General features: G+C 43.3%; 3 protein-coding genes across 6 annotated transcripts in view; all 3 read right to left on the reverse strand.

Moving 5' to 3' along the window:
• Nucleotides 1-737: 737 nt before the first annotated feature.
• CDCA7 (cell division cycle associated 7) lies at nt 738-12177 on the reverse strand. Of its 3 annotated transcripts, XM_084523592.1 has the most exons (12): nt 11824-12177; nt 10827-10982; nt 9669-9834; nt 8402-8527; nt 7905-8015; nt 6367-6618; nt 5825-5902; nt 4939-5127; nt 4457-4597; nt 3864-4013; nt 3177-3313; nt 738-2860 (listed from the first exon to the last, which is right to left on the reverse strand). In XM_084523592.1, exons 1-12 carry the CDS (start codon nt 11883-11885, stop codon nt 2830-2832), a joined length of 1599 nt encoding a protein of 532 aa, XP_084379718.1. In that variant the 5' UTR covers nt 11886-12177; the 3' UTR covers nt 738-2829. The 3 variants fall into 3 exon arrangements, with proteins under 3 accessions (XP_084379718.1, XP_084379719.1, XP_084379720.1); XM_084523593.1 differs by lacking the exon at nt 9669-9834 and having other exon boundaries at nt 10827-10934; nt 11824-12036; XM_084523594.1 differs by lacking the exons at nt 9669-9834; nt 10827-10982; nt 11824-12177 and adding an exon at nt 9367-9489.
• Nucleotides 12178-16391: 4214 nt separating this feature from the next.
• LOC311438755 (mitogen-activated protein kinase kinase kinase 20-like) lies at nt 16392-22535 on the reverse strand. Its single transcript, XM_084523595.1, has 2 exons — nt 22151-22535; nt 16392-19108 (listed from the first exon to the last, which is right to left on the reverse strand). The coding sequence occupies exons 1-2, from the start codon at nt 22224-22226 to the stop codon at nt 18435-18437; spliced, it is 750 nt and encodes a 249-aa protein (XP_084379721.1). The 5' UTR covers nt 22227-22535; the 3' UTR covers nt 16392-18434.
• Nucleotides 22536-25382: 2847 nt separating this feature from the next.
• Nucleotides 25383-27850, reverse strand: part of MAP3K20 (mitogen-activated protein kinase kinase kinase 20) — an 86764-nt gene continuing 84296 nt past the window's right edge. Inside the window, exons 17-18 of one of the 2 annotated variants that reach the window (XM_084523589.1) lie at nt 27649-27718; nt 25383-25499 (exon numbers count right to left, since the gene is read on the reverse strand). In XM_084523589.1, coding sequence (XP_084379715.1) covers nt 25492-25499; nt 27649-27718 — 78 coding nt within the window. In that variant the 3' untranslated portion in view covers nt 25383-25491. Of the gene's footprint in view, nt 25500-27246; nt 27381-27648; nt 27719-27850 lie in introns of those variants that run through there. The other variant, XM_084523588.1, reaches the window with a different exon arrangement.

Below are 27850 nucleotides of genomic sequence, written 5' to 3' on the forward strand. Positions count from 1 at the left end.
ACATAAATACAAATTTTCTCTCACGTCACCAGTGGTGATGAAAGGTAAGCATCTGTACAAAGCTTTTGGTGATCTTAACGAAAATGAGGATTTTACCATTAGAGCGTATTTATGGGCAGCTCAGACACTCCGCTCAATCACTTTCCTGTTCCCACCATCTCAGTACAATTTTCATGGAATCTTCTGCCATAGTCTCATTCAACTCCTCTCTTAGACGAAGCTAGTGACTCCAGCAAGAAGTATCAGAAATGGTCTTGTGCACTACCAGCCTGCTAACAAGGTCCCTGGTTAATTCTCTACTTTAACACACAGTTCTAAACTTAATGGGGGGAGGGGAGACAGTAGCAGGCATCTGACTTCTACTTGTGTCAAACTATATTGTCCTCTCCATCTCATGATGAATATAGATATCTAGCTTAAAGAAAAAAGGCTGAAGGTTCTCAACATCTGCATCTTGCCTGAACTCAGTAACTATATTTCCATCACCCCAAGTTAGTCATTAACTACCAGACAATTCAATCCAAACTGCATGGCTATCAAAGCAAGCCCAGTTCAGGTACACAGGACTGGGGAGAGAAAGATGTAGTCACACTGCTCCTCCATGAATGATGAGAGCAACCAACTCCTGTACTTCTCAACTGTACATGTAATACATCTGAAAAGTGGCTTATCTTAAAAGTGGTAAAAACTAAGTGCAGCTGTAATGGACTTTTTAAGAACAATTAAGAGGCAAGAAATTCTAACCCAGAAAATTTTTATTTTCAAAATAAAAAAACTTTCATACAGCTTTGCAGATGAAAACAATCTTAATACAGCAGTCTCCAGGATACAAAGCAAGGGTTTGCTTTTAGCACAGTCCTTTCAAGCTCTAGCAATCAGAAGGGAAGCCCAGCAATTAGAAAAAATCGCTCTTATCTGTCAGAACATGTACTTCTAGAGTTCCTTCTTCATGAAATGTACCTAGAGGGTAGATCACACTCCACATTAGATTGCACAGCTATTCACGCTACAAAACCGGAGGACAGGAGATTTTCAACAGCACAGATGATTTATGAAACAGATCTTCAAGTCTGAGACATAAGTATCTTGTGTTCAAATTCTTCTCTCCTCCCACACACACTGATCTAGCTCCCAGAAAGGTATAAATCATGGGTCGTTATATACACACACAGTACAAACACTGTGCAAGCAGAGGGGTCAAAAGCCATGTTTTGTTCTAGTGCTTAATAAATCCAAGCTGATTCTCCCTACTATTCAACTGTACATTATGTATAACATTGCATTCTAAACCTTATACAAAGCTTATACAGTAGTTTCCATTGCCAAACTAAGCGCAATTATACACTGTGGTTCTCCAGATACAATTTTTGTGGCACCTTATGCACTCACTGCTGTAAAATAGAAGACACTGTACATGCAACACCAGATACTCTTCATCTCAGTTTTTGCTGTACTCGTGCTTCATTAACATCATGCAAAACAACCCCCTATGATCACAGGCAGCCAGATACAAATAGAAGTACGGATGGACTGTTAAGGAGACCACAGCACTAATCACATTTATAAGTGCTCACAAACTGTACGCAACCTTTACATCTCCTTTTTTTATTTTTAAAAGCCTTTTGATCATTTGTTCTTCTTTATCTGTTACCACAGCCAGGGTATGTCTTTTGAGAACATTATCTATTTATGTTTGCAAAGCTCTACGCAATTGAAAGAATAATTCACTTTAAGCTGGACTGTAGTTTAGGAAGTCCTTACTTTTTCATTTTGTTCATAGGTAAAAGAAAATTAAGGCTTCTGATTCCAGTGACTGCTTGTCATTGCCCCTTTTCCTGACAGAGTTCAACAAGCTGCCACCCTTAATCCGCTTGTAGTTGGTCAACAGCGAAACAAACCACTACTCCTCTACTTAGCCAAGCATCCTCCTTTGCCAGGACCTGGGCTGATTCTGCACAGAAGCAAGTCCATAGTTGGCAGCAAGAGCAGGGAAAAGAGAACCCAAAAAACCAACAGTAATTTAAGTGGTCACTGTGATGCATACCAGCACTTTCAGATTACTGTCATCACTAGATAACTCTAGTGCGGTGCTACGGAAGCTTTCAGCAGTGGCCTCCTCTCATCTGAGAAAACACAGAACAAAAGTGCTTACCCCCAGTCGCTTCTGCTACAATTTGTCACTCACTAAAGAATCTCCTTCAAAATGGCCAATGTGCACTTTAAGTACTTTATAAAACCAAATGTTAATGCTTGGAGACTGCTCGACCACAACCTTTAGGGCTTCCTTTTTGAACTTAAGAATGAGTTGCTGTTTTAGAGAATTGTTAGCTTCCATTTGATCATTTATGTTCAGTAAGAGTCTATTGCAGCACAAGTTGGCCAGGAGTTAAGCACACACCTTTCCCTGCTTGGTTCTGTGGGGAACAATGCCCTGAAATGTTCAAAACATCTCTATCTTTTTGTGATCAACTTCAAAGCATAAATAAACCTGCAGCACAGATTACGGCATGAATAGAACTCCAATGGCTTAAAGTCCCATCTTCTTTCAGGAAAAAAAAAAAAAAACACATTGTTGGCATGAAAGCAAGAACTGATGTTATCTGGTTTTCTGTTTTGCAAAAGTTGTTTAAAAAGAAAACAATGGTCTGTGGGCAATGCCCCTCATTAAACAGTTTCTCCAAGTGTGATTTGCACTGAGATGCACTATTTTTGCCCCAAAGGGGAGGGAACAAAGGCACTGGCTTTGTAATCTCATTTGATTAAATGATTCACAGTAGGTGATAATATGGCATTGGTGAAAGAGTACGTAATTTAAAGGCAATCACAGCTTCAGTCTTCCATTCCAAGTTCATGTTTCAGACTGAAAGACAAGTAGAAACTTGAGTTAGTTTATAGCAAACCACTGCTTGGAAACCTTCTAGACACATTAGCGGAGGTCATGATAATAAACACAGGTCAAGTTAAAAGCAAAGAGACAGAGTGAATATACCACTTGATTTGGTTAAGAACAAACGTCAGAAAAGCCCTGTGGGAAAAATCTCAGATTCCAAAGACAACGTGGACTAGTCTTGTGACATCTACCTGACAAACAGATGTGAACGGAATGTTCTCTCCCAGCTTTCAGCTGCTTAACCCACTAGAGTAGAACCATGCCACTGACACAACAGCATGCTTACCTTTTCAAGTAGGCATGGACATTGTCATAGCCATGGTACTTGGCCAGATAGACCAGCACACCTGTAGCACATCGGCCATCTCTCTGTCTGCAGAAGCTACAGTTGCAGATTCCACGACACGGTGGGCACCTCCAGTTCTAGACGAAAGACAGACAACATCCTTTTTAACTGAGCTGCAATGCCAGACATGATTCACAACTGTGAATTAGATGATCCTGCTCTCCACTTAATTTTACATTGACCGTCAGTGCTGCAAGAGTCACCAGTACAGAAGAGTCCAAACTCTTCAGTCTCTAAAGCATTAAACTCTCCTTTGCCTTCTTTGCACATAACCACAGGCAGCATTCTGCTCTGCTCAACTCCTGCACCATTTCCATAGCCCACAGTAGCAATGAAATTTGTCCACAATATAATTCTCCGTACTGCATTAAGCACTAATGCAAAGTAAAATAGAGAATGCTATTCTGATGCTCAAATATAAGAATATTTTGTCAGCTTCTCTGCTCTCATAGTTTATTCCTGTAAATAGAACCACGTAACTAGTAAATATTTCTGTCACCAGGACTGAATCAAATTAAAAACACATTATGTATCACAGCACTGCAAGCAACTCTTTAGCTATGAGTAACAGATGTACTTTTCTGCTCAAGTTAAGCACAATAAAGCCAATGTTCAAAACTGTCTTACCGGATCCAGCAACGCTGTTCTGACATCTTCCCCATACCTATTGCGGAGGCACGGCCCACAAAACTGGCCCCGTACCCCTATGCAATCAGGGTTACGGCAATTTGTCTTGGTATCTATGGTTTTTTGTCGACACTGATGACAGGTGGATCCCTACAATATGGGGGAAGCAATTCAGGAAACAAAACATTAAAAGTAACTCCCTAGTTAGGGGAAGAGAGCATTAATAAGCAGTCTTTGGCAGTTAGCAGTGCTTATCCTGGAACAGAAAGTCACCTCACAAGTTTCAATAGAGCCTGTTTTAACATTACATCTTCAGTGGCTGTTAACAAACACTTTCACAGGCTGGTATCGCCTATGTAATATGGTTGTTCCAGGGTTAAAGCAAGCCAACTGGCTTGGTAAAGACCATTCTATAAATTCAGTGAAAGAGAGATGACGACATTTTAAGACTTCAGGCATATTTCTCCCCAAAATCACATCCCTCCTATCAGTGAGAAGGGAAACTGCTCTATTTGATGCTAAACCACAAGCAGAGAATAACAGGCAAATGATTTCACAGAAGTATGCATTTCACTAAGTCAGAATATACTTACCATAGCCCTGTTATACACTTTCTCTCTTGCAGATCCACAAATGTTATTCAGCTCCTCCTCCGTTATCTCCTCAACCGGGCGTACAATGTGTGGAAGAGCCATGGCACCACGGTGACCCCTCCTGGGAGTTTGGGCATCATGCTGAATAATGAAGACACAAAATTGTCAGGATTAGATTCAGCAAACATTCTACACAAACAAGGAGCAAATCTTCAAATCAATGCTAAAGTCTCAAATAATCTTTCTATATAAAAAAGAAAGAGAGAGAGATTTGCAAAGACATACAATATGTATGCTGCTTTAGCATCTAAAGGGTGACAGATCAAGTGAAATGCCATTGGAGCTTACTTAATTTCTGCTGGAGTACAGAGGAAGCAATTCATCTAGGATAAGGTGCTCTGAATGAAATTCTGTTTTCTTGAAAGGATAGAAAGCCACCTTCAATAGCAACCTGCTGCTGGAGAACTAGAACCTCAACTTACCTCCATGTATTCATCAGACATTGTTCTTCTTCTTACTAGGAAGTACCGGTCATCATCTTCTTCTTCTGGTAAAGGAGTAGGAGGACCTTCAGTCAGAGACCTGGATCTTGTGTGTGGCCGAGAACTTCGATCTGGGTTCCTCCTCAATGCACTTCTAGGTAATGAACGTCTTGGAAGTCGCTTTGGTCCCTGGTAAAATTTAAAAGCCCCTAATTAAGCAACAGCTCCTGTCCCCACTATGCATTTGGTCTCCAAAATACATGCCTGCTTTCTTTCTTTCTTTCCCAAAGAAGAATTCTTCCCCCCACCACCAGAAAACAGAAGGTAAAAAACGTCCTAGGCAAATTCGTCTTGAGTGTACTGCTAGACGTGGAGAACAAGCCAAAAGCAGCTTGTTTGTTTCCATGCAGATAGATATACAGTAATTCCCACACACAGCAGCAGAACCCATGTCCATGAGAAGTTTGCACTTTATTGTTATTCCCACCCTCACGCAGCTCACAGATAAACTAGCAATGAAATCCAAGGACATTTTTTTTTTTTTTCCATGGCTTCAAAGTCACAGAATATTCAGACTTGAGCTTCAAGGCTTTGGCCGCCCCCCTTATCTCCAGCCTTTCTATAAATAGGCATTTATATAGCATCTCATTTGGTTTTATTGGCCAGTGGAGTCACCTAGGCCTTTATAAAATTGAATGGATTAATTCATACAGTGCCAAATCAACAGAATTGCACAATGAGTATTGTTTACTAAAGCAGACGTGCAATTCTGATCTGGACTTTGATGTCCAGGGTTTATTAAGCCTTTTAATGAAGAGTCATTTTTTGTAATTCAAGAATTTGAGACCCAGAAACCTGAAAGCAAATACACAAAGTTAATACTTACTTGACTGGCAGTTGGCAATGACCTTCTCCCACCAAAGATACCAGAAACACTTTGCAGCTCCGCCATTAGTTTTGCGAGCTAACAATAGAAGGAAAAAAAAAAAAAAAAAAAAAAAAAAAAAAAAGGAAACAGAGCCTTAAACAGAGCCTTAAAAGGGAGTTTATGTGCTACTACAAACTATTAGATTAGGGCAATTGGCTTGAAGTACAATTACTTGCAGGAAGCATGGCCATTCAACTTTTTACTTTTACGTCTCATTTTTATGTTCTAGAGACTGCAGGTAATTTGAAAACAATCAAATTTAATAAGCTGCAAGCCTAAACAGGAATAGGCCTTCAATATTAGAATTTTTACTAAAGGACTTAGCCTATGGATTATCACGTGCCAGCAAACAGAGTATCAGAGTTAAATATTAGGAATACAAATTCCTGTAATGGGAATTATGTGAATACATTAAGAGTTAATCTAAATAACCAAAGAGGTTCCCAAGAATCAAGGCAGGGGGTGAATGGGAGAAAGGAGGGGAGGCACTGAGTACTTACCATTGCTTTGTTTTCCTTGATGTTTAAAGCTCTTTTTTCTAAAAACACAGAGCCCTTTTCTTCAGAATCAGAGTCTGAATCCAGAGCAGGCATCAGCTTTTCAGGAAGAGTTTCCATCTCAGCCTTCCTCCTTTCCGATCTTCGAGGTGGAAACTTCATAGCTACTTTTAGAGGAGCAGGGTATTTCTGCGCTCTTTGAGCTACCTCACTTTCAGCACTTCCATCGTTCTCCTCTGAATCTGATTCCAGTTTCTATTAACAAATCAGAATAGAAGTGTACAAATCCAAGTGAGCTGGTCTGCAATTACGTAGTTTGACCTTTTTTGTTTAGGGTCGGTAGAAGAGGAAATATACATTTCTGTTTTTAAGCTTTCGGTCCTATGGTCTAGTGTATTTTAATTTTTAAAAAGCCAAAAAGTTATCAAGGAAAGCCACACTGTACTACATCAGAAAAAAACCCTTACTTCACTTGCAGAAGTTTTAAGCTGTCACTTGCAGGCCTAGCAGTGAAAATTAGTGTGCGAGTTTGAGAAAGAATAGCATTTTAAAGGCTCAATTTCTCAGCATACTGTATTTGGTTGTATTAAAAAACAAAACAAAACAAAACAAAAAAACATTACTCAGCTCCCATCACAGGTCAAAACTGAGTTTGTAAACTGTGAAGGATTTCTATCACTGATACTGTGAGATTGCTAGCAAGTGAAAACTTCCTCCTAACACTAGTCAATGAAATAATGATGAATAAAACTCCAGCAATTTCTTATCTTTGAGTTCTAATACCTTGACAAGAACTTTTAAGAGAATCAAGGGTCCGGTGAATACAAGAAATAGTTTCTTTAGTGAACAGCCCATTTTGTGATAGGCTTGTAGTTTCAGACTCGGTAAGACAGTCATATTTTAGTCCTAGACATAAACAACCTGCTTTGGTGTAAAGGTCTTCATTGGTCTCAATTGTCAATTCTTATTTACACAGGGTTTTATTAAACCACATATTTGGTCCTGGTTGTTCATTTAGGTGTAGTTATTGATTCCTTTTCGACACATATTTATTCTAGTGTTGTCTCCTATTCCTTCTCCTTACTGCTGTGCATTAACTCAAGTACACATCTTCTTTCAATCACATGCTAACCTAGTTATTCCTCAGTAGGTTCTAAAGTTAAAACAGAAACTTATTTTATGCCAAGCATGGTAACACTTACAAACCTGATCTTGTACTGAAGTCAGGATGTCACCACCTATGACTATTTCTACAGTGCTCTCAAGCAGTACAGCATTTTCTGTTACACTGTAAGAGTGCAGTCTGAATGTATGCCAGTGTACACAGAGATTTTTCGCAGGTTTGCTAGAGTCTGTGAGCTAGCATAACATTTTGCATTGAAGAACAAAAAGAAAATGCAACTATGGCTACTTAAACTGATGGTATATTACATTAAATGAAACCAGCTCTTTCTGACAATAATTGAAGTTGCCATTATTTTTTGATTAAGAATGTGTAAGGATTCAAATTTAAAATGGCCAACCAAAATCAACTGTCTTACCAATGCATCTTCAATCTCATTTTCTGAAAAGCCACAGAAGGATTCATCATCAGAGGCTTCATGAAAGATTTTTGCCAGTTCTTCCGTAATATCCGACCTAAACTTGCATTTCTATGAAGAATAAAATATCCTTTAACTTTAGTTGTACAGAAAAAAATTCACACTTACAAGCGCAATACAAGCTAACAGCTTTCTCAGTAAAAAAAAAAAAAAAATAGTTAAGGGATTTACAAGTGGTTTCAAAACTGCAGTTGCAAATTATCAGGCGTGTTAGGTTAGGTGACATTTCAAAGGCTAGAATAAATAGCTAATCTATTTCCAACAATTACCACCTAGAAGCACTAGCGAATAGTGAAATTAAATTACAGTACATAGCACAGATTTATAACTACCATACAAAACTGTAAGCAGAGCAAACAGCTTTAATCATGCACAAAACACACGGGTCCTTACCAGCACTGCACATTCAGTTTTATGTGTTCTTGTACCGTACTTACCGTGTTTGCAAAATTATCAGAACCAAAACTGTCACAACTGTCATCAGAGGATGAGGACGTTTCCATGGGGATCAGTTTCGTATTTCGGAATGCCCTGAAGTTTCTCCTTCCCCAGCAACCTCGGCGCTGTAAAGAACAGTGACAACAGCATTAATAGGGGCAGCCAGCTGTAAGCTTTTAGACACATCGTTAAACTGAAGCTTAGGAGGCTTCAACGTTTTAGAATTCTTAGCATACTTGGACACTATACAAAACATCTCACACCAGCAGAATCATCATCATCACAAGAAGTATTTCCTAAGCTAGACATGGGAATAGGTTCTGCTCTCACACATTTCCGGTCATTGTTATGGATGAGTGTTTTTCAGTATCCAAAAACACTTTTTATGACTGCAACGAGGTGAAAACCCACACAAAAATCACATTGTTCTCCACTCATTACGTGCACGTTTCCCGCATGGTCTAAGTACAGCCATTATAGACAATGACGGAAAGACGTCCAAGCACACAAGCAGCCTCTCTAGAAAGCTGCTCTGATCTATTACACACACCAAGGCACACACCAAGCACGCTGTAATTGTTAAGGAATTAGCTAAGACCCCTTAATTAAGGGCTTAATACAACTCTTGCAAACAGCTTCGTCAATTTCCCCCTGCAGGACGGCACACCCCGTCTGTCGGGCTTCCTCTCTTCATTTCCCGGGCCCCCTACACCCTGCTGCTCACCCCCCCGGGTACCCAAACCCCCACCAGCCGTCCCCAGCCCAGCCCTTTACCACCGCAGGAACCAGCCGCAGCCCCCCGAAGCCCCCCGCCCCGCTCCCGGTGCCGTCCCCCCGTGTCGGGGAGCGGCGGGACGCCCTCCACGGCTCCCCCCCATGCCCATGCCCCCCCCCGCGGCCCCCGTATCGTATCGTATCGTATCGTATCGTATCGTGTCCCGTCCCGTCCCGTCCCGTCCCCCACCTGCGGGCGCGGCGGAGCCATGCTGGCGGCGGGGCGCGTGGCGGGAACTCAACGTTCGCGCCAAAGCGGCGGGGACGGGGAGGGCGGGGCCTGCCGGCGCCTTTCCCGCCTCGGCGCCCGCGTCCTGGCAGATGCAGCCCGCACCGCCGCGGCACCGCGCGCCCCGCCACCGACCCCGCACCCCTACGGGGGGAAAACCACCGCTCTTCTAATGTGTTCTCCCTGAGGGGTCTGCGCGGGGATCCCCCCACCCCTTTTTATTTTTTCCCCTGGAGGTGCGGGGTTTGTGGAGCTGCAAGGACCTGGCCGTGTGGCGCGAAAATCTCCCGGGCGGAGGGGGGCGTGCGCCAGAGGGGAGGCGCCGGGAGGCCCGCGTGGTCCCCGCGCCTCTTTTTTTTTTTTTTTTTTTTTTTTTTTTTTTTTTTTTTTCGTTTACGTGCCAAAGCAGTATTTTTTGTCCTCCACTCTCTGAAAAAAATAATAATAGTTAATAAAAAACACCATAATAATCATAAAACACCATAATAAAATGATGATTATGATATAATAATAATAATAATAATAATAATAATAATAATAATAATAATAATAATAATAAACTACCACACGACTACCAGTTTTCAAGGGCCAGGCTTGTTCTCACCACATGTGCCCCACATCTCTACCCAAGCAAGGATGGGGCCCACGTCCCCGCAGCCCCCAGGGCCTCTGTGTGCCCCTTGGGGCCCCTCCAGCTGCAGCCCCAGCCCCAGCCCAGCAGGCAAACACCAGACACGCGTGCAGGCCGTGCAGAATCCCAGCCGGCAGCATGCAGGCCTTCCTGTGTTGCCATCATAGCTGCTGGGTTATTTGCTGGTTCACCAGTGCTGTGCAGCATTAGGAGCAAAGTGACAGTGACAGCACTGCGGTAAGATTTTAGGGAAAAAAAGTTGGCTGTGTTACTCTGAGAACAAGATGTTACTTGAAGGCAGGCTGGAGGAAAATAAATCTCCAGTCACTGTAAACCATTTTATGTGACATTTGCAGTATCACATTAAATCCAATACAGCCACTACGCACAGCACAACAAGGCCTGCACAGCCGGTACTTGTTAGCAATAGGAACGGGAGAGGCCCTGAAGAAGCTGTTGGGGATTTGTGGCTCTGCTGTTTGCCGTAATCCTCCCTTTATCCTTGGCTGGAGTGGGGCTGCTGTTCAGCATTTCCAGGAGCCCTCCTGGCAGCATGCGAATCCCCTGTCAGCGGGCATGAGGGAAGGAGGCCCCGCACGTGCGGCCCGCACGCAGACCTGTGCCCGTGTAAAGCAAACCATGCATCAGCCCCAGGCCCGAGCCCATCATTAGGCTACAACACAATGGGGCACAAGAGCCCTTGCCAAGGTTTTATATTTTCTGTGGGTGTGCCACAAGCTGCCATGTGAAAGCATCTCCATTTTCAGTAAGTCCCTAATTACACACTTACCTGCACGGCACACAAAAGGCTGTGAGGGACAGCCGGTGAGAACCAGACACCAGCGCATGTATGATCCCACACACGGCGCTCACGGAGCTTTGCCTCCCAGGCGGTGTCCTGCCAAGACCCATCGGGGCAGAGGGGTGCCTCCTGAGCCTGGATTTACTTATTCCAGGGAAAACAAACAAACAAACAAACAAAAAATAGCCTATGTACACAGAAAAAGAGATCCCATTTCTCAATGACAGCAGCTCTTATCAATATTTTGAGTCAGGGCTTTACTAGAAAATAACCCACCTTCACAGCTTTTAAGAGCATCATATAAAATGTTATGGAGTACTGATGGGCTAGCTGAGTCCATGCTTCAGACTGCAGCTAATTTTCCATTTAATGCTTAATGGAAACCACGTTCTCCAAGCAACATATGTAATCAATTGGCTTTAAAATTTATCAGCCAGAGCAGGGACTTACTGAGGAAACTGGCCAGGACATTTGAAAACCATTTGGCAGGGCAGGCAAAGGGGATCAGTGAGGGGATGTTGACTTTCTTGCTAAGGCAGGAAAATAAATTTCTATGTTGAGCCCCAGGCGACTGCAACCCCAAAAGGACACTCATTGTCACATAGCAAAAGGAGGATGGCCACTTTTGCAGATTTATTCTTAGACCTCTGTCTCCATGCTTGCTGGGCACCTGTGTCCCTTTGGCAGCTCTGTTCTACCCTGGACAGCCTGGCGAGCTTACCCCTGGGGTACTGCCAAGAAAAAGTCTGTTTTAAAACCTTGGCTTTCCTTGAAATGAGTTGTTAGTACATGGAAGCAGCGCTTGGAAGATCTGCTAAAGAAATCGGCTGAAATTACAGAAGGGTGGGCAGTAGGTTCAGCATGCAATGCTTTCTGCATCGGCCCAGGGAAATCGAAAGTGGTGATACATGAGGAGCTTCAAGCAGTAGCTAGAGCATGAGTCTCCAGCAACAATAGCTCAATTGTCAGAAAGAGCAAATGTTACCTTCGGTCCCTCAGAGAGCTGTCCTCCACATTGCCCTGCATGCACATTTTGGCTGTCAGCATGGTAGTGAAGCTCTTCTCTCTGTCCACAGCACTCCCAGTGCTGCATCCATGGCTAAACACTACCAGTCTTAACTACAGACAGTGCACTTTATGCTCCTTGTTTGGTTGGTTTTTATTTTTTTTTAGGCATGAGTATTTCAGCAGAAGGGTAGAGTACAGTTTCTCATGACCGCAGAGTACCTGTGGCACAAAGCAGTAACATGTATCTCGGCTCTGCAGAAAAGAATAAGATTGCAGCCACTAATGACAGTAATTAAAAATTTCTGTAAGAGCTGTCCAATCACCTCTTCATCTGAGCAAATTATAGTGTGTTATTAAAACCGTTAGTGCAATAAAATGAAGCTAAAACATTTTGCATTAAAATAATCAGACATTGATTTATGATGTAAATTTTAAATCGGTAACCTATAACACACTAATTGTTTTTCTCTCTTATGAAAGGTGTATTTCTGTAAAAGATCTGATCAGGCATATGTATTTGTTCAGATGTCACCCTCCAGTGGCTAACACTACTATACAAGATGTAATAAGGTACATAATCATGTAGCCTGCTATTGATTGCAATACAGAAACCTTTTGTTGTTACACAGAAAAAGGAGGATGGCCACTTTTACAGATTTAATTTGTAGTTGGACCTCTACATGTTTGCTAGACATAAAGTTTTTGAAGTGCTTTTTTAGCTTGACTGTGCTCTGATATGTAGAAACAGGATCTGGGGAAAAAAAAAAAATCCACTTTTCCTCTCTCCAAATAATTTTTTTTTTTTTTTTAATTTTTGCTTTTTAATTTAATAGGTTTGTATCTCCTTGTGCTTTGCTGCAATTTCCTCATTAGTAAAAGCTGGGTTCAAACACATCTTGCATGCTGAATTGGAGGTGGTCGTATCTGGTCCTATTTGATATCGTGTTTTTTCTACCTAAACTGGCAAGGCCATAAAAACGGAAAATATAAGAGAAGGAAAACCAGAGGAATAAATACAGCCCAGGGGGAGGAAAAGTGCTAGTTGATAAATGCCTCTAGGAGCCTGCATTCATCAGCACCCTCAGAGAATGGCTGAAATTTGGTCAGTTTTGATAGAAATCTTAATGATTATTCCAAGTACACGTTGCAACAGATCATTCGGAGCCCAGGGCATTGTGATGCACATTATGGAGTGTAATTACAATGCTCATTTGAGTATCCTGTAGCCATTCCACAAAATACATAGCAAAAAATTGTTGATCAAAAGTAGCTGCTGTTAATATGCACTAGCCACTTTTAAAAGCTCAAGATCCCAGCCCTTTCACTCTTGGGCTTCGATTTATATTTCCCTTTGAAAACACAAAATAGATTAAGTCACATCATAAAGAAATTGCTTACAAAATGTTCTGCAAATGCATAACTGTGGGAAACAAGAGGCTATCAGAAAATAATCAAAATTGCTTACTGCACTCTGTTTTTCTTTTTTTTTCTTTTTTTTTTTTTTTCCCTTTTTATATAAGCTTTTCTGTGAGTGTTGATTTGTGTCGCCTCCGCCAGCCCCCAGCAAAAGGCTGCTGCTGGGAGAGGATGGGGGCCGGGTGGGGGGGGACAGGCGGTGGCATCGCCTTCTCCCTGGTTCTGCTTCTCTGGCAGCTCCCTCGGGATGGGGGGCCAGGGGGACAGGCAGGTAGCCCCGCTCAAGGTTTCAGAGCCTTCATGTGCTTTTTCACAGCATGAGGAAAATGCCCTGTCTCTGCTGCAGATAGCCCTGACCTTTCTTGCCAAGGCAGGAAAATAAATCTGTTATGTTGAGCCCCAGGTGTATTAAGCCACTTTGTGCTGCACTATGTCCGTGTGTGTAGTTCAGCCATCGTCACCTGCACAAACATTTCAAGTTTCTCAGAGGAGGCACCGACCCCCGGGGCTCTCAGCCACCCCGTGCTGCCGCTGTCCTCTGAGAGGTAGGTACATCTCAAATGCCCTGTGTTTGCACCTACTAAAACACGATCTTGGCAGACCCTTATTAGTGTTATTGCCATAATAGACTTCTCCTCCATAACCTCTAACTTTTTGCAACAGACTGGCTTGAACTGCTAAGCTTTGGCACTTCATTAGATAAGAAAATTATGTAAAAATCCCTTCTATGGTGGACACATACACAGAAAATAATGTTGTCAGATGTAATTTTCAGAGGTAGAACAGCTATTTGGCTCCATTTTAAGTGAAGTGAGATGTCAGGAGGTCTCTCGATTTGGGTTTTTTTCCACAATTACAGAAGCAACTGCCTGTCTTTCCCAGCCTAAAGTAATAATAATAATAATAATTAGGTCAAAGTGCGTTCACTAGCACAATCAAAAAATTCAAGTGTTCATCTTTGATTCACAGCCCAGTATTCTTGGCAGCAGGTTTACAGAAGGTCCTAAAATACTTGATACTTGGGGTTTGCTCCTCAGCAGCATTGGCTGAGGAGGAAAATGGTATGGGGAGCCCCAGCAGAGGATTGTTACTTTGAGTACGGACGGGGAGGACGCAGAGACTTTTGGCAACTTCTGTGCCTTAAATCAGTTTAGCAATCTCATGGTGAGTGCATGGGGTCTTGGTGCATACCACAGAGGGTAGCATTGCTGTCAGATGTTGATTGCCAGAAAACATTCAGTGGGAGTGGGTTAGGAAGAGCAAAATTACAATAGCCAATATTTTCTATAAAAATAAAAAATAAAAAAATAAAATATTGGGTTTGAAGGGCATCAGATGAGATCAAACCTATCCTGTTGGCCTTCCCAAATTTGTCAGGACTCAAGGAATCTGTCCTGGTGTGTTATAATTCTGCTCAAGCAGGTGAGAAGAGGTGGTCCATGGGATGGGGTTTGTTGGGCTTGCTGAGTACCTGGTGCCAGAGGGAGGACTACTGTAAACATTTGCAGTGACTACTGACTTTCAAGCAGATACTCTCTGAGACAGCAGAAATTAATGTCAGGAAGAAAAGGAAATGGTATAGTGAGATGGCTGTGCTCTCAGGTTGCATGGCATGGTCCCGAAAGGCTAAATATCACATGAGTTTTGTTATTTTTTTTTTCTCATATCCTTAGGTATATGGGAAACACAAAAAGTTAAAAATATACATGCTTAAAAAATTGAATGATACTGTTTGTTGGCAAAGAGCAAGAAGTCTCAGCATCTTTTTTTTTTTTTTTCTTGCTCATGCCACGAGCATATCAGCAGCTGGGGGAAGCCCTTACAGTTTCAGAAACCAAGGACCATGATGCTGAGGTTAACCTGCTCTTCCTGCCTGAGCTGAGCACAGCTTCCTCCCTCCCAACCTGCTGGCAGCCAAGAGCCAGCTGCTGTGGAGAGATACTGCTGGTCACACCAGAAGCTTTCTGCAACATCTGGCATCCAGAGGGCACCAGGCAACTCTTGCAACTCCCAGGAGAACCGGTTCCAAACACTGCAAAATGAACAAACAGATCCCGTGTAAGCTGTGACAGCCACAGCCTCACACATTCATAAAAATAAATAAAATAATTAATAAAAATTGTACCTGATTTTGTAAATAAGCTCCCCCATTGCATTCAAGTACATGTATTCATTCACTTTGGACATCCAGTTCTGAATTTACCATCATGAATTCTCTACAGTTTTTCATCCAGCAGACATCTCAGAACTGGCTTCTTGCAAGTCACAAAATTTTAAACTGGAAAGGGAAAACGTGGGTTCTTCTTGGGGACTGAGAAAACAGCAACAGTACCCGGTTCTATGAAAACCTAGAGAAAGTAGAGTCAGGAAAACAAGGATTGTCTCTAAAGCAGTGAGATGTTGTGCCAGTTGCAGAGGCAGATGTGGAAGTAGGCTGTAGCACCCCCACAGATACGTGTACGGATGGAGGGCAGTGTGTCCAGTTCCTAGTGAGCAAATCTAGACATAGCAGTAAATAAATGTGCTTTGTTTTAACAGATTTATGAGAAAGAAAAAATAAATTACTGTGGATCCTTTTCAAAGAGCAGAGATTCGTTGAGGTGTACTTGCCAAAGACATTCCCATTTTCCATATTGCTGTTCATGGTCTTCTAGCCAGCAGTGGCTGCATGGTAGTAAAACATGGCATTAAATTCCTTAGTTTCACAAGGTACTAGGAGTGAAAATGTAAGCACATTTTGCCTTATAATGAATTATTACCAAGTCAGGGACTAGACATGGTGAGAGTGGTAAGGTGTAAAACTAGATCTTTCAGAGACTTTTTCACTTGAGCGGGGCTAAAGGGAAAGACTGTATATGGGAGAATATATGAAGTGTATTTTGTAATTTAAAATAAAGTGTTCACACTTGAAGCAGGAAGTGTATGCAAATATATTCCAATATGAGGGTTTTTAGGAATTTCAAAAATTGTCACTGAGTGATTTATTTACTGCTGTTTTAATACAAAAACAGCTTTGGTGCCATGGTTTGAGGCACACACTAGGTATGAAGATTTTTTTTTTTTTTCCACAAGATCACTTACTGTTGCCCTAACCAGCAATTCTGGTGCAGCAAGAGGATTTCTAATCAGTCACTATTGCATGACTGTTTAATTTTAAAAGGCGTGATCAATACCATCCGCTCCTCCTTTAAATGCTAATGAACACTTTAATACAACAGATGTGGACAGACAGTACACTGTAGATTAAAATTAGGCACAGCATTAAATTGCTTACAAACAGCAGCACAATCCTTCTGGACATCTTGACAATCAACCACAGGCAGCTGATAAATCTTGAATTGCCACCACCAGCCCACAGTGTCTGCTGAGTAGGGCCTTGTTCTTAGGCTTGTGCAACTACACCACCATCCTCATCACCCTGGAAGTGAAAGGTACCCTTCCAAAACTTGCAATTTCTTTCTACGATTTGTGCTGGCCCAACCATTAAATAAGATCTCAATTCCTGAGGTGCATCTCCAAATTTTAATAACATGAGCATGTTTATAGCAAGTACTTTCAGGTGTGGTTACTGTCAGCTGGTATCCTACAGACCTTCTTGGTCATGGTAAGAAATGTTAGGTCTCCTGACCTGGACAAAATCCCAGTCTCCAGCTGCATAGGGTCCAGCGGTAGATTTTCCACATCTGCCAAATTAGTTGTCAGATTCAGTAAACTAGGTATTGGGAAACCCATCGTGGGGCCCAGCTGTCATCAGGGCTGCTGAGAATCAGAAAGAGGTGAAATACATGTACCCCTGGGTGACATTCATATGAGGCAGGGAATTTACATGACCTTTTGACTGTCCAGTGATGTGGCAGTGGCTGATGGGGGCTCTTCAAGGGTGACACACTGGCATCCTCCAGCATTGCTCGCAGTTGCATGCCTGTGAGCACTGCTTGGCATGGATGGTGATCTAGTAGCTCATTCAAAGTCATCTCTAATTTACTTGCCTTTCAGAGAGTATCATGCATTGCTTTGGGTTCATCTTCCTTTATCTGTTTCTTCTTTTTTTTTTTTTTTTTTTTCCCTCTAGTCTCTTGGGAAACCCTAACTTTTTTTTTTTTTTTTTCCATTTTTTTTTCCCTGTTTAATTGTGTAGAATCAACTTGGAGTGAAAGGCCAACAAGGAACTTTCTGAAGACAAGTGAGTCTACAACTGTGTCTTTGTTCTCAGTGGAGCTAAAGACCACATTAATCATAAACTTTTGCTGACCTTGTCTTTACTACCTGAAGACTGAAAGACAAAAGTAACGCAGCCTGGCCACATTTAAAAATTCAATTAAAAAACGCCTGCTGCCCAGGGATAAACATTATCATAGACCTCAGAGGGGGTAGATGTATCTATTATAAATGCAATGTCTTGTTCTCCCACCCTCTTTCTTTTTTTTCAAAAACATTAAAACCTTTTTTTTTTCTCCTTCTGATTATGACAACTGTGTGTGTCACAGTGTCTGCTCTGTGGTGTCAGATACCTGATGTCTGGGTTTTAACAAAGGGAGAGGTGAGAAAAACCTGAAAGGGGATGACATGCTGGAAGTGGAGAAGTGAAGTTACTGGAGTGGACCTGAAGAAAAATCTCTGTGTTCCTGTTTCTTCTGATTATGATGGTCTGACAAAAATATTACCTCCTAATATAGCCCTGGCAGAAGAAGATTGAATAAAGTATGTGGAAACTGTGCTCAGAGACAGGCTCAATATCAAGAGAAAGAAGCAAGGAGGGGAGAGGGAACAGCACAACTCCTTTTCTACAGATGAAATGGAGAGCTTTTCATTATGGCACGTGGCTGTGTCTTACTGATTTTATTATTGAAATAATAAGCAAATTAGTGCATATCCAGTCAGCTAAGAACATGAGCAGCTGAAGGGAGGGGATGCAACCAGGCTAAACTTGTCAGTACTGGGAGGGAAGAGATCCACTGTGCCGAGGGCAGGTGTGGCAGTTCCTCCCATCCACCGTCTGGCACTGCGTGGCGCCGTGCAGCTGGCCAGCCCAGCGAGGTAGTGTCGTGGCTTCAGTGCAGTGTGCTGAGAGCTGGAGCACATTGAGCAGAAGCACGTATCGTCTCCCACTCGAGCGTTCAGTGAAATAAGAGAGGAAGCTGGCTCTGCCATAGCTCACAGCTGATGCCCCCCTCAGAACGTCCTCCGGCCCCGCCAGCTCCCCCTGGGCCTCTCCCTACCCGGCTTGCCGGTGCTCTGCCTGTAGGGTTTCCTCGTGTTCTGCACCTTTATCCACCCTCCCTCGCTCACCCTGCCCTCCCCTTCGCCTCTCCGGGGCTCGCTCTCGCCCTGCAGGGGCATGCCCGGGATGGCCTTGGGCCAGGGCGGGTTGCGGGAATACCTGCGGTGCTCAGGGGCTGGGGGTGTTGAGGAGGTCCTGTAGGCCCTGCCTGAGGTCCTGGGGGGCACCGGGGAGCTCGTCCCGCTGTGCCGCCCATCAGAGGAGCTGCGGGAGTTGCCACTGTGAGAGGCATTCCTGGCCTTGCCCGTGGACCTGTCCCTCTCCGAAGCGGTGTCTGAGGCCGTGCTGGAGGTGCTGCTGCCCTTTGAGTTGAGGTGCAGATTTGACAGGTTTCTCATCAAACTGTGTGAGAGGGGAGAGGAGTTCCTGGAGTGGCTGATGGAGGTGAACTGGTAGCTGACGGGACCGCGTGTCCGCCTCACTGCGGCGGCGTAGGAGTCCTGGCTCCGAAGGTAGGGCAGGTACTGTGTCATGGAGGTCGGGCTGTGGGGGTGGCCGTGCTGGAGAGACGTGGCCTTGGCTAGCTGGTGCATGCGCAGCGTCTTCATCCACTGGCTGTCAATGCCTGGCAGGGAAAGGAAAACAAGGTCAGCTTTGTGCAAAGTGCTAGAAAAACGTGGTCTAGATCATGTATGAGGTTAAGTAGGAGGCTTTCTCTCTCTGAGAACATTACGTATCTCCAGTCAACATTTCCCTCCCAGCCTTGCAGAAAATAATTCTAGCTTTGAGTATATTCAACATTATGTACTTTTAAAATACTAAGTGATGCAGGTATATCTGATGCCCATGCAGATCATGGATCTTAGACTAGAAATACTTATTGGACCAACCATTTGGCTGCTCAGTTGGGTTTCTACTCCCAAGTGCCTCCCAGCATTTTTAACTCAAACAGGTTTTAAATATTTTTGTGATGTTCTTGGCAGTCTCTGCAGATTCCTCCTCAGCTTTCACAATAAAAGAGCCTGGAGACCTCCAGAACAGCCATGGACTGGCACCTTCAGGTGCCTGCACCACTGTGGCATTGCCCTCCGCCCAGCATCACTCCCAGCCAGCACTGGCCATGCCGTTCACAATGGCTGAGGCAATGCAAACCTCTGCTGAAGTTGCCAGACTCACCTCCCCTCTCTCCATTTTCTCACCATGATAGCCAGAGCCATTTTGTTTGTTATTATCACTACAAATTCAGAAGTCAATCCACTTCACATACTTCACATAGTAAGGCACAGCTGCACCCCACAGCCTCTATCCAGCTTCAGGCAGAAAATGTAGCTTATGTAATTTTGTTCTAGGGAGATTCAAATGATTTGTTCTTAAAGATTGCTAATATAATTCCAATAAGAAAGCATGGCCCTGGCAGCTTGCAGCAGGATAAACACAACCAAAATTTTATTATCCACAGCGGAGGACTCCACTTCCTCTCTTGCTTTTTGCTCGTCTCCAGAGGAAAGACCTCCTCTGCCCCTTACTGCAATACTGCACCTGCCTGAGGAGTTTTGCAGGAGCTGGGTAGCAGCTCTGTCCTTGCTAGGTTTTGCTCCTTCTAGGATGTAATGGATGGTCTCTTCCATTCCTCCTGTCCCCAGACTTTGCTGAAATCCCAAGAGATTTAAATCACTTCAACTTAACATCAAGTATGTCACAAGGAAAATGTCCTTCCTGACAAAGTGCGACTGGGATGCCACCACAGCAGAGCACTCCAGCTGCACTGCAGATGTACCTGCTTTCACAGAAAGACAGGTAGGAATCAATTTCTTTATTTTTTAACCCCCTTGAAATTAATTGTTTCAAAAGAAACATGCACACTGAAGTGTACTTTCTAGATATTGTCATCTCTGCCATTCCCCCATACCTTCCTACCAAGACTCTGGATGTAAAACACAGACCTCATAGATCGGGAAGCAGCTGTCTCAGGACTTAATTTTGGGTTTCTGTTTGCTACTAGTTCTCAGGTGACCACCACATACCATGTGGGACGAGCATTAGCACTGTCCTGCACAAGCATTTCCCTTTGGCGCCCTCAGTCTCTGCTTCTTATGGCTGCCTGTGGTGCCTGGCCCAGAGACCAGCTGCCCAGCAGGGACTCCCAGTGTCAACCTGTGGAACTGCCCCTTTCTTCAAGCCTTTCATGGGCTGTGGGTTGCTCTGTCATATGGTCTCTGAGCCACCAACTCTGTAACACTGAATTAAATGCTCCACGCAGTAACCCATTGGGGTAGTGTCTTCACTGGTGGTTATTTTAGCTTCTTACACTAGTATTACCCTTACCTTTGTGCTTGGATTTGGTGGTGGTTTAAATCTGGGGTAGGTGGTCTGGTAAAGAAGACAGGCCAGAAGATTTTCTAGAGCTGAGGCACAGCTTTCACATTGGCTGGTAACCCATCTCCTCTGAACTGTGCCTATTTACTTGGGTGCTGACAATACATTAGTGACTTCGTGCAACTCGTCCAATTGCCAGAGGGACAGACAAGCTCTCCCACCACTCGCCATAAAAAAATGAAAGCAGCTTGGCTTACTGCAGCAGAGCCAACCTGTGAAGATACAACACCACACTTGGGTATGGCTGTATGGCTCATCACCCCAAAACTAGAGTAACCTGGATGACCATAGCTAATCTGCAGTGAAGATGTGTCTTTCAGGATATGCTGTTTCCCACCTGCATTTCAAAACAGTTGTGCTGCAAATGGATCAAGGTACAATTGCTTAGGAATAAGAACACCCATTTTGTGTCTGTAGTCTACACCACCAGCACACAATTCATGAGGCCACTTTTCTACATGTGGCGATAGTGCTACATAAATGTAGAAATCCACCCTCTGCTGACTGCTATCTTGTTATAGCTCCCATGCTGCCCCTCAGCTACCCCAGCCCAAACATTTCTACAGCACTAATGTGAACTGGGTCAGAAAAAAACCTGCTGGCTAACAAAATTTTTTTTACAAAAAGAATAGCATCTTTAAGATGCGAAGAAGTTTTTCCAAAGTCCTATTCCAGAAGAAGCCAAAACTGGGTAACAGTGAGACAGGGCAGGCCCAAACAGGCAGGTTGAGCTGTGGACAAAGAGTTCATTGGGAAGATTTTCACTCCTCTTTACAGCAGAGCTGGCCATCAGGAGCGCCTGTGGGGTCTGCCAGGCTGGCAGCATTTAACAAAACAGCATAATATCTAGAGGGGACTTCTTGTCCCCCCTGCCATGTGCAGTTGAGGCTACAGCCTTGGTATATTCCCCCCCATTGCAAGAGTGCTGGCCGCAGAAAGAGTCATCTGCATCCACCCAGTTCTTCCAGGAGGCACCCATGTCCAAGCACATTTGTGCAAAGCTGTCTGCACGCTGGGTGGCCAAGAGCAGGAGGAAAGAGCTGACTGCAGTACTTCTGCTGAGTTTGGATTGCCGGGACAGAACGCCAGCATGCTCTTCAGACAAAAGTTGCTGAAAGCACTGGCTTCCAAAATTCCCAACAGGGCTATGGAAAACTCCATTCTTCCCAACAGATGGAGGGTAGAGACAAACGAGGTTGTCTTCTTTCCCAGCAGATGCTTTGCTGACATTCTGATCAAGAAACACATCTTCATCCAGGGCACAGCTACACAGATAATTACAGTATCCTACCTGTGCTCTCAGTCCAGTCCCAAAGCTGATATGAGTGCATCCATGCTGGTAAGTCCCACCTCGCTGGTGGACACATGGTGACAGCTTTACGCTGGTGCAGCTGTATGGTCCTGAGCTGGAGCTGGATTGCACCGCAGCAGCTCTGAGCATAGAACAACCAGCCTGTGAGACAGCAGGAGCTGAGCACCTTCCCTAGGGCTGCACAGCAGCAAGGGTACTGTTCATATGCTGAAATTTGTGCAGAGAAGGGGCATTTCTCTTGGGGCAAACATTTTGTCCAGTATTCAGATTAACTATTTCGACTAAAAGCTGGAGATTTTCATGTTCCCCTGGATTACTGATGTGTTGTATTTAAAGCTGCTTAATAATAAAAGATGTGAAGCATTTGGGGTTTTAGAGAAGAAGGATTTTTGTTTGTAGTGACTTACTTGAGTCAGATCTGCTCCGTGAATGCCCCTCCGAGTTGGGGAGCGAGGTCTGTATTATAAGCTGTACTGCCTCGACCTCATCCTGCACTTTCACCTTGCTCCAGTGGATAGCTTGGACATGCCTGGTGGTTTTGGGAGCTCTAACGTCGCTCTGCTCAGGAAGGACACAACACACATGAGGACACGAGGCACAAGGACATAACAATGCACAACCCACTATGCTCTCCTCACAGAGACCTTCCACTAGTGTCTGGGCAGCTACAGCACTTTGAATATAGAGTGTTTTTTTTTGCAAAATCACATAGACAGTTCTCATGTATTTTTAGCCTCTGAATAATTTTGGCTAGTATTTTATGATTATGCTAAAAATGTGGTAGTGAACAAGTATTTCAATTCATGTACCATATGGAGGAAAGATCTGAAGGCCTTCCTCTACAAATACAAAAAAAAATGTATTTTACTTGTCATATTAATGTGAATATCACACAGGCAGTGCTTTCTGCTAAAAGTAGCAGCAGGTATTTTTGCAGGGGAATCCTCCACAATAACTTTTTTGGAGTATCAAGTTCAATTACAGGCCTATGACTCTTGTGAGAAATTCCAGCCTGAAAGAACCTAGGGTTATTGTGGCAGCAACAGAAAACTGCTGTTCTTCATATCTGAGACAAGCCAAGAAGGTCCACAACTTCCCCATCTCTCCATCAGTGTTTGAATCCTTGCTCAGGACAGAGCTGGAATCTTGATTATTAGCCTCAGTGTGAAGCACAGCACTGGTCTTCATAAAATACTTTTGTAAGTAACCACAAACTCTCTTTAAACAGGTTAATATCTATCACAGCACATGGTTAAATTGTCTTCTGGATTTTATTATTTTTTTTTTTACTCTTGACTTATCATTATCTTTCTTCTCCTGTTGCTCCTCAGCTCTCTTAAAAAGAACTTCACTGAAAAGGTAAAAAACAGTTTCCAGGTAATGCAAGCACACTGACCATCACACCTCAAGCAAAAGGAGTTTTTGTCCTTGAGAAAAAGAGCTGTTTCAGCCAGCTGCTTGAGGACATAGTCTCTGTAAACCTCTTTCAGCTTTTGCTCCAAACTTTAGATTTTACAATTAATTACAGGGTGATGAGACTTGATTATAGGATACAAAGGAGCCAGAGGATGCTATTTTCACATCTCCCATGTAGGTTTTATCTTGGATGAACATTTTTTTGTTTGTTTCTTAGCACTTACCTCATATGTAACAACATATTCTACAGACTGGTGTTCTTCCATCCCCACAATCCATTTCTCCATAACAAATGGGGGCTAAAAAAAACATGGTGGAAATTTTACAAGGTGCTTTTCATCTCCCGGCCTTTTGCTGAAACACCCCAAAGATATTTTCAACTTTTGCCATTTTTCAACCTTTTCCATATTGTTAACACCAATACTTTTTCTTAAAATTTTATGAGACAAAGCAATATATTTTGGATTTTTTTTTTTTTAATTCCTTGTTTACAAAAGAAGACTGAGAAGAGATTTCCAAAGCCGACTGTAAATAAGACAACATGGAATATTTTCATGGTAAATCACACTTTTTCATTTTTATGCATGCTCAATTTTTTTGTAGTAGACTTCCAGAGACCAGGAAGAACACATACCTAAAGATTCTTGGAGATAGTCCCTGTCAGACAACAAAAATGTTGAAGTATGTTAAAAGTTAATCTTATTGTATCTGGTGATTGTTTTGTTTAACTTTAAGCCTTTTATTTTTTAGTAAAATGTTCAGGATGGAAGTTCTGAAAATTAAGCAGAAAGCTATCTTGCAATGAAATAATAACCACAATAAAATCACAACAGTGAAGCTCCAGAAATCACTAACCATAACAATAGTACTAACAAGAATTAAATATGAGAATCCTTTCTACCAAAGACACATATTTTCATATTTTCCCTAAAATTCTATTGAGAGTATGCTTTTTAGTTGTTCCTTCAGAAAACAAAATCTGGCAAAAAAAAATAATACACAGTTAAAAGCATTCGGGAGTGTGGTTTTTTTGTTGTTTTGAATCAGTGCACATTAGAGCAGCATTCTAACTGGTAATCGAGCTGTATATTTTTTCATTTATTGCGGGAGCTATTATCAAGTGGAGCTTATTAATAAAAACAATCAATTAAAATAACAATATACAGAATGTCCTGTGCATTAACAAAGCTTTCGTTGGTTATGGTAAAAGCAGTCTAAATGCTGGCTGGTAAATACTTACAGGCAGGTTCTGAAATAAGGTAAATGCCCAGTGACACTGAATTGCAGATGTTCAGGGCTGTACTGCCTGTGATCAACATGTTGATGGGTTTCAGTCTTTGGAACCCATCATTGCATGAAATAGGGTGCTTTAGAAGCATGTAAAAGTTCTAAAACCATGTCCAAAAAAAAAAAAAAAGGAGAAAAAAAAACAGACATCACATGAAGTTTTAAATTAGAACATTCAAATCACTTTCTCTTCTTGAAAAGGAAAGTAATTTTTGAACATTCTTATCTTTAAAAGGGGTAATACATTCAGAGGATATAACATGGAATTAAAACAAGAAAATATAAATTACTTCCTTCTCTTATTTTTCTATTGTTAGCATTATTGTCAGCTTAAAAGAGAACCAAAATACGTAGCTCCTATTATGATACAAATCTGTTTAAAATGTGCATTTTATTTAAAAGCTGTCAAGAGACTGAGCTTCCACAAGCACAAAAGTCGACTGCTGTGGTATTTTAATGTCTTTGTTTGAGATCTGTGAATTTGTGAAAGCTTTAAGGCTGTAAATACCTTTGTCATCTTTAAAATCTCTACATCAGGTAGGTTAGTGTTGAATGTCACATCTTTTATGTAGGTTATTGCAATTTCATCCCCATCCATCTCCATGTACATTTTCCATTTACAATCCTATGAATAATAATAAAAAAAAAGAACGTTGGATTGTTATAATAATATAAACACAAAACGAAACAAAACAAAAAAACAAGACTAACCAAACCAAACCTAATCCTCTCCATATAGGAAAAAAAAGGCAAGAACATATACATATTTCAGGATATGCACTTTTCCAGTGAAAGTGTTGCTAGTGGAAAACCCTCTGTTTCTCTGGCTTGCTCCCTGCTGAGCTCACTCTAAGAGACAGTTTCCACGTTGGCAGGTCTGAGAACAGTGGCACTTCACCCACCAGCACAGACAGCCCGTGTGAGCAGGAGACGGGAGCTGTGCACACTCAAATGGCAGGAGGGGCACAGTGCACCTATGGGAGCCATCACCCAGCATCACAGCAATGAAAGGTGTCTTTAAGCAATCCCATGAGCTCAACACAGGGCCACCATCCAGCACTTTGCACAGGTGTGAGCCTGCAAGAGGCTGATGGCTCCAGCTGCATCCTGCAGTATAGCTGGTGTGGGTTAAGCACCATGACCAGGGTCCCTGACCATGGTCAGGGAGGCTCCCATTGGGGACAGCAGGCCCTGGGAAGTGGAGATCTGCTGGTGTGCTCAGCAGGTGCTTTTGGGATTTGATAGTGTCCAGTGCAGTGAGCTCCTCCAGAAATCAGTCCCTGAGGGACAAGGGAGGGCTGCAGTGAAGCAGGGCATCTTCATCTCTGTGCAGCCAGGCCAGGGACTGCCCTTTGCAGAGGCAGGAGCCCCTCCAGATGTGCCAGGGGTTCAGGAGCATCCCATGTGTCACTGGCCAGGCAGGTGCAATCATTTGCGGGAGGCAGTCGTCTCCTTAACACTGCTCAAAAAATGAAAAAATTTTCAATGGGGACACAGATGGCCGCCTATGGCCAAGGGCTGGTATAAGCAGTTATTTGCACACACAAATGTACAGCAGCCTAAGAGATATCCGTTTGTACATGCGATTAGCTGCTAGTGTTTGCACGTGCATCTCTCATAAATGTAACGTAGGAGCTCAGCCCTCAGAAGTCTCAAAGCTTTCAATCAGGCATTGAATTGGCAATTCCAAGATAAAAGAAAACTGGAGTATAATCATTTCCGAACCATGAAACAAATTATGCTTATGAAAGCATTTGGCCCTGTGTGTCCATCTGTCCTCATTGAAAGCTGCTGCATTTTACAAGGAGAGTGGACGTGCGGGTTATTTTTTGCATCGCCCTGTCGAGCAGTGGGTAGTGCAGTCCAGTGGTCAGGGCACTGGCCCAGGACTCGGATGCACCAAACTCAGCTTCCAGTTCTGCCATCATTTTCCTGTACTACCTGATAAGGTGCTGAAATCACTCCGTGCCTCCATTTCCTAACCACAGACCACATCACTTTGCATGTCCTTCTTCTGTCCTGCTGCTTTGGGTTGTGGGCTCCTCTGGGGTTATGCCTATCTCTTCCCAGGTGGGTAGGTGCAGCATGCCGCACTGGCCCTGATGTCAGCTGAGGACTGTACATGCTATGTGACTGAACAGCAACAGTGGAGCAAGCTGCCTTTGATTCCTCCTTGCCTCTCAAAGTGTGCTCCTCTTCCTGTCTGTGCTGTCCTCCTTGCCAGACGTTTTTGCAGGATTTCCTAAATTTGTGCTACCTGGATTCCCTGTTGCAGACCTAAACTGAGGTTAGAGACAAGATGCTTGGTGACATTTTTTAGTTTCACAAAAACACCTCAGCCAAGTGAAGAACAAAACATTGCCATAAAACACTACCACTCCGCTAATTCAGTGCATCTCCTGCTGTGAGCCAGCGCCAAGCACCGAGCGCCAGAGCTGTCTGCTGCCTTGTGACAGGGCTCCTGCACCTTCACGACTCGGGGTTTTGTGCTCCATACAGACCAAGTCTGGAAAATACAAGCTTGTTTCAATAAACCACGTAAATGAAACTCCCATCTTTAAAGACAAGGCTGACAGACTCTGTAAATACAGGGTCTGGCAGGCAGTGGGCACCTGCCAGTGCCTAGCCCCTTGCCGGATCAGCCGTGCATGCAGGAGCCCTCTCCATGCGGTAATGAATCAGGCTGCCCCACGCAGTTGTGGATGCACAAGCCTTGCACAAACGCCGCTTTCCCCTGCTACAAGCCACAGCTTCAGAGGCAGAAACACGCTCACCCGTCCTTAAAATCCAGCCCCCAAACCTTCCATCCTCCTCGGAGTCCTCTCCAGGCATACCGCACAGATACTGAAAGAGCAAATGACAGCGCTAAATGTGTGCGCCCTGCTCACTTGAAAATGTGTGTCTCGTTTTATTTCAGAAGGTTTTCACTTTGCACTATTGTAAAATAGTCAGCAGATTGGGGGGGGGCAGGGGGTA

The sequence above is a fragment of the Aythya ferina genome (genome assembly GCF_964211825.1).
Source record: "Aythya ferina genome assembly, chromosome: 6".
NCBI lineage: Eukaryota > Metazoa > Chordata > Aves > Anseriformes > Anatidae > Aythya > Aythya ferina.

What these genes read in the sequence shown, in the direction of transcription:
- CDCA7 (XM_084523592.1), bottom strand. Translation starts at nt 11,885, where the DNA reads ATGCTGACAGCCAAAATGTGCATGCAGGGCAATGTGGAGGACAGCTCT. An exon ending in GCCTTTTGTGTGCCGTGCAG is followed by an intron (nt 9,835 to 10,826) that starts GTAAGTGTGTAA and finishes TATTTTTTTCAG; the next exon opens with AGAGTGGAGGACAAAAAATA. An exon ending in GAACAGCGTTGCTGGATCCG is followed by an intron (nt 3,314 to 3,863) that starts GTAAGACAGTTT and finishes TCTTTCGTCTAG; the next exon opens with AACTGGAGGTGCCCACCGTG.
- LOC311438755 (XM_084523595.1), bottom strand. Translation starts at nt 22,226, where the DNA reads ATGTGTCCACCAGCGAGGTGGGACTTACCAGCATGGATGCACTCATAT. An exon ending in GGACTGGACTGAGAGCACAG is followed by an intron (nt 19,109 to 22,150) that starts GTAGGATACTGT and finishes TTTCCCTGCCAG; the next exon opens with GCATTGACAGCCAGTGGATG.